Source organism: Megalops cyprinoides, chromosome 8, assembly GCF_013368585.1.
Source record: "Megalops cyprinoides isolate fMegCyp1 chromosome 8, fMegCyp1.pri, whole genome shotgun sequence".
Taxonomy (NCBI): domain Eukaryota; kingdom Metazoa; phylum Chordata; class Actinopteri; order Elopiformes; family Megalopidae; genus Megalops; species Megalops cyprinoides.
The window spans coordinates 21,198,529-21,214,684 of record NC_050590.1 but is presented as its reverse complement, the minus strand read 5'-3'; the positions used below and the strand labels follow the sequence as shown (position 1 = coordinate 21,214,684).

Here is a 16,156-nt window from a genome sequence, read left to right as displayed (position 1 = left end):
TATTTAAGGTTTATTATTGAGGAACAGAGAGGAGAAGTTCTTTAAAGGACATTCTGGCACTGTTTTTTTTTCTCTTTAAACAAATATGGTGTTAAAGAGAAAAGACTTGGTTTCGACCTTCCTTCACAGTTGAGATGTTATTGTTGATTACTGTAATTCAAGTTTAATTCTGTCAAAATTGCAGTGGGTGGGTGGCTGGGGGAACCTTGTATTCATATGCAAAAAAAGGCTCTCCTTGGGCAACAAAAGATATATACAGTAAATTCAGGCTATGAAGTGCAACTGTGAGGTACAGCCGACCACATCCTGTTCATTTCAAAAACAATAACAAATACCACCTTTCTCCTCCTGAGCTGAAGGCTCAGCTTCCTTTCTAATTAACGCTCCCTCTAAACTCCAAACATGATTGATGCCGCATATTATCAAGGAATAGACACTTCTATAGCTACACTGTTGATGTAGCCAACATTACTTCATAATTATGGCCCACAGTCATAGTATTTTATCCTTAGAGAGGAATGATAAAATAGTTGTATCATCATCGCTTTCAAATCAACGTGGTAGTTTGTGCTGCCTCAGTTTCTCAAATGCACTCTGCAGGTGTGTGGCATTTCCAGGACAGGTTGAATGAGTTTCTTTTCCTGAGTGCAAATATACTTGAATCCTCTTAATTCTCTCTGATTTGTAGTCTTTGCTCTGAAAATGACTCAAGCTAAGCCCGTGCCACTTTCCTCCAGCAGAGGGGGGCCCTCAAGGTCAACTTTAAGGCACATTAGCAGTGGCGGCAGGGGGCTGGCATGGTGCCCACCCGCCCGCCCGCTCCACCTGAACTGTGGCTAAACGCAGGGATTTCAGCTTGTGATCACACTCAATCACCTCACTCAGGGGAGCAGGGAGCAGAAAGGCAGATCTACAGAACAAGCCAGTCAAACTCTACAGTGTGGATCAGTTCCCCGCCTGGGAAAGACTGTCTGCGGTTCTCTGACTCCCAGCAACTTCTACATTTGTAACCCCTTATTTTTATTCTGAAGCTCAATCCAGCTGTTGTTTAACTTTTTGCTCTACAAAAATGTCTGAAACAACTTGAAAATTTGGTTAGGATCACATCTACTTTGTATAGGATTCCATATGACTTTGTGGTCCTACAGAACATTTTCAACGATACCTGAAGGGTTTTACTTCAGGATGTGAATGTTGTCTTTGCTTACCATACATGTTTGCAGAATTAGATGTAATATATTTAAGTTATATCTTGGATATAACATTGTAAATCTAGGGGAATAGATTGTTAATTGCTGAGCCTACTTACTTTTGTTATGTTCTTTTTCTGCCATTATTATTATTATTATTATTATTATTATTATTATTGTTGTTGTTGTGTTGTTGTTATGTGTAGTAGTAGTGGTAGTGTTAATGTTGTTGTTGATTTCCAGCACAGGCTTTAAATTCAAATAAAGATTTCTAAATGCCATAAGCTGAATTTGAGAAATTCAAAGTACTTGAGAAAGAAAAAAGAAAAGAAAACTTCCTGCTTTATAATTCAGAAGATAATTACTTCCGTAGCATGTCTCCCCCCTCTCTCCCTTGAATACTGTTTAGGTTTAATAGTCTGTATAAGAAAATAGGTTTTTATCTCCGTCTCATTTTCATTAATTCCTAATTGGGGTGGGGGGTTGTCTGTTATTATTTCTTAGATTAAAATAAACATAGCCAATTCCATGTTCAAACCCATTGCAGTACATGGAGGAGATAAGGACTCACTGGTACAGTGTATGAATAAACAACTTCTGTAATGTTGAAATTAAGTTGCTTAGAGCCTGTAGCTAAGCCATTTTTTCCTTCAACTTAAAAGCATATTTTACTCTGCAAATGAAGTTCGAATTTTTTTGACCTGCTTTATATGTATATCTTTAATTAGTGTCTTGTTTAGCTTAAACCAACTGATTATCACAAAGTCATGACCCAATTAACAGGCACGATGCTTAGCTGTAGACTTCTACCCTGAGGAATGAGAAAGTTACCTTTAAAAGTTCTGTAATCATTAGCAATAGCCTATTTAAATCCTGGTAAACATACACTTTATCTATTCAGCTTTTGGTCCTTCTGCTTTGGCAGGTTCACTGTCTCTCATTTTAAAATGTTTTATTACTTGTAATGTGTCCTTCTGCTGCTACTGCTGTACTGTACTTATGTTTCAGAAACAGCTCCCTGAGCTGACATGCACGATATTATGAAAAAGCCACACATTTCTGCTTTACTAGAGCATGGCTGAGTAGTCTTCAGTAGTATACTGTATGGAGAAAGCTGTAACTGTGTAAGCAGACAGTGTCTGTCGTGTATGTGAACTGAACCATAAAGTTTCATCAGTATGTGTGGAATGTGCAGCCTGCATTTGTCATACTTTGATATTAAAACATACAGTAGGCCACTCTGAGTCCTCTCTCTGCAACCAGCTCCAATGTGTTTGTGTGGAATACACTGCGCTGGGTGCTGTTGCATTACACAGCCATTAGGTAAAAGTTAGCCAGGCACGTAAGCTGGATGTTAGGGAGTTCAGCCACATATGTGCTGTAAGATGGTGGAGGGCCGGGTATAGTGAGGCATTGACAGCCCTGTGAGTTTATGGGTAGCTGGCTCCCCAAGAAACAACTGGGGCACATGGCAGGCACAAGGCACTGAAGTGCGCATAGGCCATGTCTGCACCTTCTCATGCGGCAGCCAACATTCCCTCTCAGACTTGCATCTCTAAACCTGCCCATTCTGTGATAATGCATGTTTTTACGCAAACTCATCTTTCATCTTTGATGATATTTGTCTGTGACATTTATTTAGTTCCAGTCCATTGTTAGATACATTAAAAAGTAAACATATACCAACTTTCTGTTGTTGCCACTTCCTTAAATTTGCAAATCCAACTTTCGTATCTTTTCATAGGTGTGGGAATTATGATATCCCTTAGCCTCAGCTATAAATACTTTTGACAATGCATCTGCTACATGTTTCTACAATGTCTCAGTTATGTCCCTGTCATATAAATACTTAAAATGTATTATGATAAAGACAGAATTTTGGGGAAGGCATTTGTGGCCCCAGATTATTTCTTGGGTTACACAAATAATAACTGTGTAAGGTAAGTGTGTAACTGGTATAATATCATGAGTTCATCACCATCATGTGAACATGTATTCAAGTGTAAGTTGACTGCTCGTTTTATATAAAATATGCATAAACTATAAACCAGCCTACAAGTGTTAGGCATATAGTAAATACATAACAGTAGAATCTAAGACAACACAATGCAAAGCAATGCTGGAAATGTATATAAATGGAAAGGTGTGGCTAGTAAGATTAGGTCTTACCTGATGCAGGGGAGGAGGGGTGAGGGCTGTCCTCTTGGGCGCTCCCAGTCTGGGAGAGACCTCCTCCAGCGCCGCTTTCCTCAGTGACGTTGGAGGAGCCTGGTGTGGTGGACCTGCTGATGGACTGGGACTCTGGGTCACTGGCGGAGCCACGGCGCTCGTCGAGGCAGACGCTGTGCTGCATGGCCTCGTCCATGGGCCGGCGCTCCTTGTTGTGCACTCGAGAGTGGACCACCATCTGGTGGTAAGTTCTAAAGACACGGCCACAGTCAGGACACTCGGTGGGTTTGTCTTTCATACTAGCCAGGCTGTACTCCAGTCCACCATGGGATATGAATTCAAAGTTGCCATCGTCCTTGCAGGGCAACATACTGGTCCCCTTAGTTCCTTGCATACCTTCTGTGTGAAGCTTCTGCTTGGAGCTGTCAGACCCCATCAATGGGTATTCATGTTTTTCTTTTGCAAAGACCATACCTGCATTCGCTAGGTCTTCATCCTGGCTGTGAGGAACATGGTGCTGCTCTTTCGGCATGAATGCTCGATCCATGGCCATCCCTCGTGCCATAATCTGCCAGGCCTGGTAACTGTTAAGGGGGTCCATTTCTGCAACCTTAGCCGCAGCCTGTAAGCGCTCCATGCAGCTGGACTTCAGAGGGGGAACCAGATTGAGGCAGCTAAGCAAGGAGCGCTTTTCTCCTTCTGCTAGGCCATGACCTAAGCCTGCAACAGGAGCTAACAGTTTCCCTAGCATCTCCTTTTCCTTCATGGCCATCCCTGCTTTAGAGAGCATCTGATGCTGCTCAGACAGGCCTGCCTTGTCGGGGCTGAGGAACCCACTCTGCAAACAGGAGATGTATCTAGAGTAGAGGTTGGCGTGAGCATCCTGTGTCATGTTATTCATATTAACAGACACCTCGGAGTCACCCGGAGGTTTGCTCTTGATTGCCAGCTTGTTTAGGTGGACCTTCATGTGATTTTTCAGGAACCAGGGTTCCTTGAAGCGTCGGCCACATATCTGGCAGCAGTGTTCGAAGGAGTCCTTGTGCTTCCGCATGTGCCCTTTCAGGAACCAGGCTTGGCTGAAGACCTGACCACACACCTCGCACCGGAACTCGCTGGTGGGCTTCTCACCATTGCTGCTGGAGCCCTGCCCTTGGGCTGACTCGGCTGTGATGTGGGCTTTCTCCACGTGGCTGATGAGGTCCTCTTCCTGGGAGGCAGCAAAATCACACAGCGTGCACTTGTAAGGTTTATGCAGAATACGGATGTGGCGCTCCAGCTCCTCACGCTTCTTGAACTTGCCTTTGCAGAAGGTACATCTGAAGCCCGTTTGTGGGGCGGCTTGTTCATCCTGGGCATGGGCCGGCTTAGGGGAGGGTGATGGCTGGGCAAGGCTCTCTGGCGTTCCCAGGCTGGTCGGGGTGAGGAGGCTGCAGGCGGAGGAGGGCTGCTGCTGCTGAGCCTGCATGGGGAGGTGCTGGTGCTGGAGGGGCTGGGGTGGCTGCTTCATGTCCAGCCGGGGCTGCAGAAGGCTGCTCCTCATCTGCTTGTCCCTCAGAATGGCCCTCTCTTCCAGTTCGTGCAGGAGCCGGTTCTCCTCACGTACCCTGCCACGGCCTTTACCCAGGTTCCCAAGCTTGTGTGTACGCAGGTGGATCTTCAGGTTGCCCTTCTGAGCTGCACGGTGGTCGCAGTAGGGGCACTTGAAGGGCTTCTCTCCTGTGTGTGTGCGCATGTGCAAGGACAGGATACTGTTGAAGCGGAAACGCTTCCCACACAGGGGGCACGGGTATTTCCTGTTCTTCCGTGCATCATCCTCAATGTCATTCATCTGGGACATGATGCCCAGGTTCTGCCCATTGAGGAACTGCTGGAGATCCACTCTCCCATTCATACTGAGACTGCTGGCATCAATGTCTCGGTTGAGCTGATTGGCAAGCAGTGCCATCTGACTGCTGATTGGCTGACTGGCTAGAGCTGTATGACTTTTCTCGTCGAGTGGGGTGGCAGCTTTCTCTTCAGGGATCTGTTGTCTGCTCTGGAGATCAGGGAATGCATGGCCCAGCTGCGCAGTCAGCTGATGCAGTTTCTGGCTGATTGGATAGCGGCCGTTAAGAACGGTGTTGCTGAGATGGGCATCAGCTTCAGGTACGGCTGAAGACACACCAAGGCACAGGCTAGATTCCTCCATCCTGAGGGCAAGAAGAAATACATGTCCAGTCACATTATCAAAGCAAGCCACATTTGTTCATTTCAAGAACCACTAAAGTAATGACGTATAAGTAGCAACAAAAAGTAAAACATTTCCTCAGACATTATGGACAAAGTTAATTGTAGTTAAACTGAATCAAATATAAAGTCCTGTAACATCTACGCAAATCCTACAGAAATGTATTACCATTTGTTGTGTGTCATGTATGCGCCCATCAACAGGCCTGGCAGGATTGACTTGGTATAGTTCTATGATAATTGTACAGTTTTGTTTTGCACCCATAGATATGGTACTCTTCAGTTTAAGTACCACACAAATGTCATAGTGTATTTGTCCTTCTCATAATTTCTCATCATGTTATATTGTATCAATAACAGTACAATAGTAAAAGACATAAATAGACAAAAGCAGCAGTTCGGTTATGACTGGGAAACCTTTTTTAGTTAACAGTATGGACTCACACATGTGGAAACTGTCACTCCTAGAACTTTCTCGAACTGTACTATAATTTTGGATGCAATAATTGCCCTGTAAACACGCCGAGTACTGCATAATTAAACTACTTCGGCCCAACCTATCAGAATTCTTTCAATTACACGCCTTAATGAAACAGAGCACTGCCACTGTCATGAAGCTGCTGGTATACAACAATTATGATATTAACAATAGCACTTAAAACCAAGGGGGTTACTCAAGTAAACACATGCTCTTATCTTGGTACTGCGACACTTGTCTAAGACTAATTTCCATTAAAAGGCACATTATGTTTGATGTGCATCACTTTGAATTTTTTTTGTGGTTTCTCATGAGGCTTCTGAGTAAGAGAAAATAACAGAGCTATTGAAAAGGTTCATGTGTATCTAAAGTTTTGGAGCTATTAGCGATGGTTACAAAAGAAAAGCGCTCCGTACAACTGAAACAAATACATTAACAAACTTTATTGTCTTAACTGGCAGTCGCTTGCAATTCCATCTGCTCTCTTAAGAAGGATAATGCCACTCTGTTCCCCTGCAACTGAGGGGTCAAACCTTGGAAACAATAAAATGAGTTTTGCTTTGGTCAACAAAAAATCGTATAATATCTCATTAAGCCGATTAGCATGCTGCCTAGTTACAGTGCTAGGTGCTATAACACATGATTATAATCATAAAAATCCTTCAGCGTTTGCAACCAGCAATAAGGAGGAATATTAGTTTTAAGGAGAGCATGAGTAGCAGCTTGGTGAGACTACTCATGTGTCCAGTGGTGTTAGAGAGATCCCTCACACACAGTACACTGTGTCAAATCCCAAAGGTGTCTGGCTTTGTCCCGGAATTCCACCCCCAACACCCCCCCCCCCCCCCCCCCCCGGTCCGACCCCCCCACCCCACCCCACCCGCCCCAGAAAGATTACGCTGGTTTCTGCTCCGCCCAGGGACAGCTGAGCAGTCTGGGGTGTTTTTTTTTTTTTGCTTGACCCTGCGACAGGATCCTTATATGTATAAACCTTATACATATTACAGACAAATGTGTATCCCAGTCCGGCCACAATAGAGGACTTTGGTGAAGCATCTGTGTGGAGATTGTGCTGCTGCTTGTGATCTGTGAAAGCTCTGCATTCGGCAGGCGAAAGGGTGGCACTGCCCAGGAGAGACACTTCCGTCACTAATTGTTTATCAGAGCCACACTTCAAGTAAGCAGGACCCCAGTGCATGGCCAAACACCAAATGAGTCCTCCGGAGCGTTCTCAGGGTCGCTCGTCGTCAGCGATAAATATCACTGCCAAGCTGAATCAAGGCTTTTACCCGCTGGCTGCCCCCCACCCACACCCCAGAGCACTGGCTGCTGTAGGCTGATGAGTCTGTCCTTTTTATCTTTGGGTGATCAACACAGAGTCAGGCAGATTTCAGCATTCTAACAAACAGCAACATGCAAACATTACAGCAGTAGGTAGTAGGAGTGGAACACACATTTGCTGACAGGCTTTTTACTATGCCTTAGCTGTTTATCTCCCTACATCACATTGGGGGGGACTCTTGTGATATGAATGAAACACTACAACCCCTCCCACTTATACAAACCGTATTGTTGGCTATATTTTGGGTTACTTTTTCTTGCCCTGCTGTACTTCCTCTCATAACCAGCCAGACAAGGATGAAAGAAACATATACAGTCAGATATATCTAATGAATACAGTACTATATTGTAATTATGTAATACAGTTATATACAAAGTGGTACATGTATATGCTGGCTCATTTCCTCAGTACATGTGTAAATTAGTGTACATTTACTGTGAGGTGTAAAACTGAAAACTGAAAAAACTACAGTCTCTTTAAATAGATACTTGGAAGACCCCTGGACTAGCCCAACATGATCTGTCAGGGTTACTACCCAGCTAACATGTAATACTGACCTGATGATGTTATAATATTGGAGCAATATTGTCATATTGCTGGAATGCCACAGATATGCTATGACCAGTCAATGTGTTAGCTCAGCCCACAGTTTAAGTGAAACCCAGTTCTTGGTTATTAACACAAGATTCACAAGACTATTAAAACAGTCAAAACAACAATTGCATGTGTTTCCGGTCATTTCCTTTCTATTGTCTTTTAAAAAGGCAGTGAATCTTGTAATCCTGGTTTCAGAATAGGCAGGAATGGGGAGGTCTGTATGTTCATATTACCCAAATTTCCTTTCTGGTCATGGCTGATAAACATACAACATACAACATTTACGGTAGGAAAAGCACCAGTCCTTAATATAACATGTGACTTTTTCCTGAATTTGATCTTCAGCTTCATCTCAAACAAGACCAACAGTGAAAAAAAAAATTGAGCAAATCCACTTATGGTTAAGTTAGAGAATGACTAGAGAACTGCACACACACACACACGCACACACACGCACACACACACACACACACACACATACACACAAGCATTTGAACTATCACTTTTCATAATAATTCAATACCTGTGTTTACAGTGAAAAATGATGACCGTAGTAACATTTTCAGAGTACTACCATTTTAGTGATAATAATTAGACCTAAAAAAAAATCATTGCAATCACAGGAGTACAGCATTATGAGTCATAACTCTTGGGAAACAAAGCAAAACAAAATCTAAAAAAACTTTAATCTGGATAATTCAGCCTCACCATCCTGGTTATTGATTTGTCTGCTAACCAAGATTCTGATACAGAAAGAGCTGAGAAACCATGCAACTATGTGTCCATTTAGTTAACACAGCAATAAGCACAATTTCTGTGGGCCTAGCTGAAAATTAAAAAGTTCCAGCAAACAGCCTTCATTTTGCATAATGAAATACCAATAAGATATCAATTGCAAAAGGAAGGCCCTGCTTAATGTGTTCCTACAAAAGAAGTGGAAAAGTCTGAAACAGCGATAACAACCTCTGTTTATGTAACACCAAATCCTTCATTTCTAAATCTACTACATTTTTTTAAAGATACCAATAACTGCTGACAGACATCAGCAAAACACAGCATTTTCTGTTTCCTACCGTTTCAGTTAGCAGTGTGACTGGTTCCCTTTCCTGTGTCAGAAGCATTTAATCAGGGTCTCTGCACAGCATTTTAGGCCAAGCAGACAAGCACTGGTGAATTGTCTCACTGCCTCTCTCTCAAAATGTCTCTTTTCAATGAGGGAGTTAGACTGAAGCTTGTTTTCGTGTTCTCACTCTACCTGTCACATGTAACATTTGCCCAGCGTCAACGATGCACTTTTATAAATATCACAGCTCAAGTGAAGTTTCTTAAAGCCACCAGGACTTCCTATTCTACCTTCAGAGATGCAGCGGTGTTCTTCTTTACAGTTTGTGGTAAATATACACTATTTCTTGCAACATGACAAACAACAAGATTTTGCAAATTGTTCTGCAGGCCACAGCTTCAATAACAGTAGTTATCTTTAACACTTCAACAAGTGTAATTGTATTATAAGTGCTTTCAAAGTGTCAGAGGAAAGAAACTTTAACTTTGCAGGTAAGCTCAAAATACAGTGTGCAATCACAGCTAGACTTCATAAAACATGCAATAGCACACCTTAATATGAAATGTATCTAACAAAATGGCAGCTTACTCCAATACACTTGAGATGGTCTGTGTGGCCATACTTCCATAAAATACTTCTATCAACTTAAATGCAACAACTGTCATGTGTTCAAAACACCAAAATATAAAAATGAAAAACCATTAGTTATGCTCTACTTTGTCATTTTAGGCATTTATTGACCAGAAATGATTGACTAATTAGAATGCAATACCTCATTAATTACTATGAAGAGAGTCATCATTATTAATAAATCAATTATTATTTACTAACTGTGAAAAATTCAATCTTATCAGCTTCAAATCATTAATGAGTCCTGGCCACAACAAATTAATGAGCACAACAACACCATAAACACTGGAAATGTCAATCATATATTACATATTTTATGGATGCAGATATACATGCATTCAAAGATTGACTGAAAATTAAGTGAATAAGATGCTGAAACATCAAAAAGTAGCAGTGAAGTACATGGTGTACATCCTTTACATATTTTCCTTTTTATAGTAATGTTTTCTTTTTGTACAAGCTAGACAACAACTCTGTCAGAAAATCACCTTTCTTTACCTGACCTGGATTATTTGTATCAACAATAAGGTGAAAATTGATTATTCCCTGGACCAGCAACCAAATGAATGTATTGTCTTTGTCAGTGGTCTAGCTGGTCTAGTGTCTAGCTACAAACAAAACTTATCTTAACACAAAAAAGGCATCAGACACTAGGAATACCTCACCTAATACTTCCCTTAAAGTTCAGTAACTTCATAATGCAGCCAAATTAGACAACCAGCACAGGCAAACACACAAGTGCAATGTAACTGTTACAAATATCTCCTCTGTATAGTTCTGAATAGCTTTGTAAGGTTTGTCTTTCCACTCTGCTCCATGCCTTAGACAATATATCATTGAGAGAACTTAAGAGGACTGTCAACAGGTAGTTCAGCTTTCAGCTCATCTCCACAGATCAGTATGAGGCAAAAATGTGGCTTTTCATCCCTGTGTCTGACAGGCTATCGGCTAGCTAGTGAGCCAAGGAGACAGATCAATGGAGAACAAGTACATTCCCACAGTCCATTGTCCTGGTCAGTCACGTCACTAGCTCCCCACAAAGCTCTGCTTTATGCTAAAAAACTTGCCTTATTATGATGCCAGGCAGATGTGGGCTTTCTGTGTAATGGTAACACTGTGGAGGAAGTCATTCTTCTGCCTCTGGTTTTATGATGTGCACTAAAAGGAGAATTGTTTGAACATTTGTGAACCAGACTCACAAAGTGAAAAGAGTATGGGGTGGTGGTGGTATAGACCATGGTGTTTAAGGAGCAACCTATGAGCCAGAATGGGAACCAGAAATTACAATAAACATGGTGAGAAATCTGCCACATTGTAACAAAAGATTTAAAAATCATCTTCCCCCTAAATATTCTGCCCTTTAGATTTTTCTGGTGCGTGATTAAACATCATCCTCTCCCCCCGTCCTTTTTCAGTTGCCCCCGTGTCAGAAAACAGGGGCGATTCTTCATCACAGACTACAATGGTCAGGGTCATGTCACTGATCACGCAAGACTCTGTTACAGCAGCAAAGGCCATGAAACAATAGCCATACTGTTGCCTTCCATGTAGGTTCAATCAAGGCTTACATCACTGTGCACTGGAACCTCCATGTCAATTATGTGTACTGAAAAGCAAAGACAAAGAGTATGAAAAGAAAACATTAACAAGCAGGCTTGTTGTAGTTTTTAAAGGCAAAAAAAGGCCCAACACATCTATGGTGCAATTGTCTTCCTTTCCCACTGAAAGAGGAAAGAATAGTGGTTGCTCTGTTTTGTTTCTTAAACGGTTTGAATCACTGTCTACAAAAGGTAACTAAAAGTAACAAAATTATTCAATATAAGAAAGCCCTGCCTCTTAACAAACTGAGCACAGCAGAGTGTTCCTTTTGTGAATGCAGTAAAAAAGGTGTGTTCTTGAACTCGATGTTAATATAACCCCAAATAACTAAATATCAAAAATAATTACTGTTTATCTCTTCTTGTGATAGTACTGCTCTTACCATTTTGCATAATGGCTCGAACAAGAGTGTTGTTGTGACAGGAGGTAAAATCAAAGCAGGACGCAATGGAGACAAGGTTCAATTTAGTTGGTGAATCCTTTAATTGTTGTGCAGCTAATTAAAAAAAAAAAACATTCTTACACTCATGCTATTTACCGTCACTTGTATGCATACATTGAAAATTAAATTGTGCCTTCAAGCGATGAGAAGTAAAGAGAAAAAATCTGGTGCTACTTCAACATACTTACTAGCTTTTCACAACTGGAGACTGTAGTTTTGAATTTTCACGGAACAAATATATGGCTAATTAGAGCTACTCATTATGGAAAGCAAGTCATATAATTATTTTATATTATGCAGCCTTTAATTGAATGATTCTTCAATGTCTCCTGAAAATATCTTCTTTTTTCCTTCGGAAGATAAGAACAGACAATAAACAGGTAGGGAGCCGCGTGTTCCTGAATGAAAAGTAGTTCTGTCATGGTAAATGGGCTTTTTAAATATTGAACTACTGCATGTCTTTTTAATACGGGATCTTAAATCTTCTTTATTCCGTCATTTTGATAAACTTGCAAGCTAATCTGTGGACTTGATGTGAAGAAACTTTAAGTTCTGAAAGCTATTCAGTCATGGCAGTTATGCAACCTACTGTACGTCCACAGCAGTTTAAAGACAGCGTACATCCTGTTTAAGTAAGCAACTAATCTTATCAAACCCATCAGGAAGTCAGACTTGACTGGAATTGCTCTCAATTCTTAGCATACGTTAAAATATCATTATTTTCCCCACCACTGTTGTTTGCAGCTGTTAGTGGTGTAGAGGAGGACTGGTTCTCCCTCATTCGTGGTATGGATCAAGCTGTTAGCTATAACAGTCTAATGTGCCTCTTAAAAGTGGGGGATGGAAAACAAAAGTAGCCCTCCTAATAGTAGGGAGTATTTATTATGCACTAACTGAAGTGAGGAAATTTGGTTGGAAGGCAGCTCTCGGGAGAAAGGGTGGGGGACCTATGGGAGATCAGGCAACATGTTTATTTATTGTAGTTTATCGGAAACGGTGGGCTGGATTTTTCTCACAGGGCCATGATGCGTGCTGAGGAGTGCCCTGAGAGGGAAGCACTCCATTAGGCTGCCAGGCCAGCCAACTATTTGCCTTGATGCAAATGCATTATGGGCCAGGGCTCTGATTAGGAAATAAAAGATTGTTGTTCAACCATGGCTCTGCAGATCAAACATAGCCCCTCCCTTACAACCTTAGGAAACTACCATACTAGACATATGCTATTAAGTGAATTTCAGTTTTTGTGTGTGTGTGTTTTTTCCCAGCACAATAAATACAATACTATATAGTTTTAATCTAAATCTTACACCAACCAATGTTAAGTTCCTGTAAGGGGTAAAAACTAAAAATCTCCCCAGGGCAGATATGAGCTAGATGACAAGGGGTGCCAGAAAAGCCATCGTGTTTGGCCAGACATCGGATTCCTGATGTCTTTCTACACATTACCCTTGGGTTTCTGTCTTGGCTTCCAGTGTGCATTTTTAGCATTTCTCATTGGCCTTCTGACCTTGACAATGATAACTTATTCATCCCTCTTCAGACAAAGTTGCAACAATGGGCGTCAACACGAGAGGGGGAGGCAAAAAAAGAAAAAAATCATAAAGTCAAGCATGGTTAATAAAAAATAGCCATCAAATATTGCTGGATTGGTCTCAGAAGGACTCGTGTTTTCTGAGAAACACACTGATTTTACTTTAATTGTCTTTCTGTCACACCACGTGGTTGGTAATTACTGATATTTCTATTTTGGGTGTATTCAGCAGATGCTGTAACCTTGTTAACATGTTGTTTAAATATCGCCAGGACTGCTGCAGCAAGCATATTTGCTTACAGTTGTCTCTGCATTAGCAAGTCTTTACAGGTCAAGACCCTTTGGTTTATTCTTCAAATGGTATGTGTGGCATATATTGTAGCTATGTTCAGGACAATGCACCACAGTTTTTCACCCTTGATCTGGAGGATGCTGCAAACTAATATAGTTACCAAATCACCAAGGTGCCCAGGAGTCTTTTTGTTAGCCCATCTATGCAAAATCTGCTGATGTGAGAATGCCTTTAAAAAAACACAGTAAAAATGTATGCTATCAAAAGGCCAGAATCATTTTACAGTTGAACACTCATTAAGCATATTACCATTTGAGGAATAATAGTCAGTACTAAAGCACCTGCCTCGTTGAATCTGCTGCACACAACTCATTCTTCTCCTTTTTTATAATACAAGACATTAAATCACTGCTGTCATACAGCTGATATCTCTTCTTATGGAGCTGAGGCAATGGCAGGAAGGTGAATAACACAGCGCCTCTATCACAGTGAACTGCTTGTCAGAGATACTTGACAGGAGGGTGAAGGGAACGGGGCAACTCTGGGGGCAGGTTAGCAGTTACCCCCCTCCCCCGGGGGGTGAGACTACTGAGTCCGGCACCCACGACCCTGTCGACATCACCTTAGGTAGCTGGTTTAATCTTCCTGCCCCCGCCATCTCTGTGGACCACGTTGCTTGTTTGCGGATCCTCCTCCCGCTCACGCTCCCGCCACATCTTCCCCCCTGCATCTGATTAAGTTAACAATGTGCCCTTATTTGCATGCTGATTTCCAGGCCTCTCTATACAGCTGCTCCTAAAAGCTGGTCTAGCTCTTGGTAATATGATAGCACAGCAGTCAGTAAATGCAATCTTTGTCAAACCCAGGTGTGCTCTTGACTTTGTTCTAATTCGTTCCAAGCTATTTTTTTTTTGTACATCCCCGTAGCTTTCATAAGGTTCTATTATAATCAAATCTGGAGCAAAACCGCTGTCTTTTTTTCATTAATTATAGACTGAAACTGATGTGAATGTATTCAGAGAGCATCTTCAAAATAGGTTGGCATACAGTTTTCTATTCTTATCACATTTAAATGTCAACATGGTGCAAAGCTCTACAAATTAGTTCAGGCAGACTTCAACCCGCATTTAACATTTAAATCTCCATTCTGTAAGCCAAAAGTAAGATTTAAATGATTTTACACATACTTAAAAAGACATTGTTATGACTTTCAGACTTCTCATTTTAATATAGATATTATTGCCAACCTCTGCCAGAGAATATGATTGTCAGAAAAAGTAATATTGTGAAAACAAAAACAATGTATTAGCTTTCATGCATTATATATTCCTAAACCTCTGTGCAACATTCAGCTTTTCAGCATCTCTGCATATAACCTCAGATCTGATTAATGAATTAAAGCCCTGGTCAGTTCAATAATATGTTTTGAAATGTTTTCCCAGGAAATAATGAATCTTTTTATTCAGAGGCAATGCTGAGCCATAAAAGACTACAATGTGGTGAGCTAATGACCAAAAATGTTTTTTTTTTTTTTCATGTTGTTAGTCTATGAGTGAACCAGAGCCTACTTGTTTATAGGGGAAATTTATTCTTATGCAATACTCTGTGTTACATAAGCCCACCTTTTAGATCAGTTAAGTAAAAGCTTCTAATTACATGGCAATGGAGTGAGTTTAACTTGTGTGGTGGCCTTGGGTTCATGCCTATCATGACAAGTGTTATACCATGCTAGATTGTCTCTTCTGTTAGCAGTCAGCATTGCTGAGACTGCTTGGGTCGGTGCGATGGCTTGGTGTCCTCTACAGAGAGTGTGCTTGTATATTAAGCTGTTTCATGCCATAGATATCCGCTATGACCTATGAGCTATCCAGATACAGCCATGCTTCCAGTGCACTCTGCAAGAGCTGTTGTCTTTTGAGGACTTGATATACAGGGCACGCCTCATTAAACCTTCCCCCTATCTGAATCTTCCAGTGACTACAGTGACGTACCGTGTGATTGGGCACCACAGTGGAAACAACTGAATCCTTTCCTGCTCTCTGAGCACTTAAAACTATGTTCATCTTCCCAGCCTACACCCCTTACTGCAGTTCATAAGCTAACTGCTCCTTCTCCTAGCCTTTAACCCTGCCCTGACACTTCTACATGTCCTGTCATGTTTATACTTCTATAGCCAGTCTCCACAGCTTTAAACCAAAACACCTGTCCACGATGTAAAACCAGGCGACCTCTCCTTATTCCTGTCTGAAAACAATCAACCTATAGTCTCCCTTCTCTGTCTGCAGTCATATTCCCTCAACTCCCCTGTTTACACTCTAACACAGCTTGTGTCCTTTCACACTGGATGCAGCTGTCCACAAAGACAGTAAAAGGGTCAATTCAGGTGACTCAACCTTGTTGAACCTCTCCAACTAGATTTGATCCATCTGACCTAGTAACCCTCCTATCTGTTTATGATAAAGTGTGTGAAACATGGACATAAAGCATAACTGCCTTAAAAGTGGTTCACACACAAACCTGTGTGTCTCAGGCCACAGTCACATCAAGGTATTCTACAAACACAAACCACATTCTCTTGGACATTCCTGCTCTGT

General features: G+C 41.5%; 1 protein-coding gene across 1 annotated transcript in view; it reads right to left on the bottom strand.

Annotated features, from left to right (window-relative positions):
- znf536 (zinc finger protein 536) overlaps nt 1-16,156 on the bottom strand; it is a 144,247-nt gene that overhangs the window by 65,035 nt on the left and 63,056 nt on the right. The window contains exon 4 of the mRNA XM_036535638.1: nt 3,360-5,551. Coding sequence (XP_036391531.1) covers nt 3,360-5,550 — 2,191 coding nt within the window. The 5' untranslated portion in view covers nt 5,551. The remainder of the gene's footprint in view (nt 1-3,359; nt 5,552-16,156) is intronic.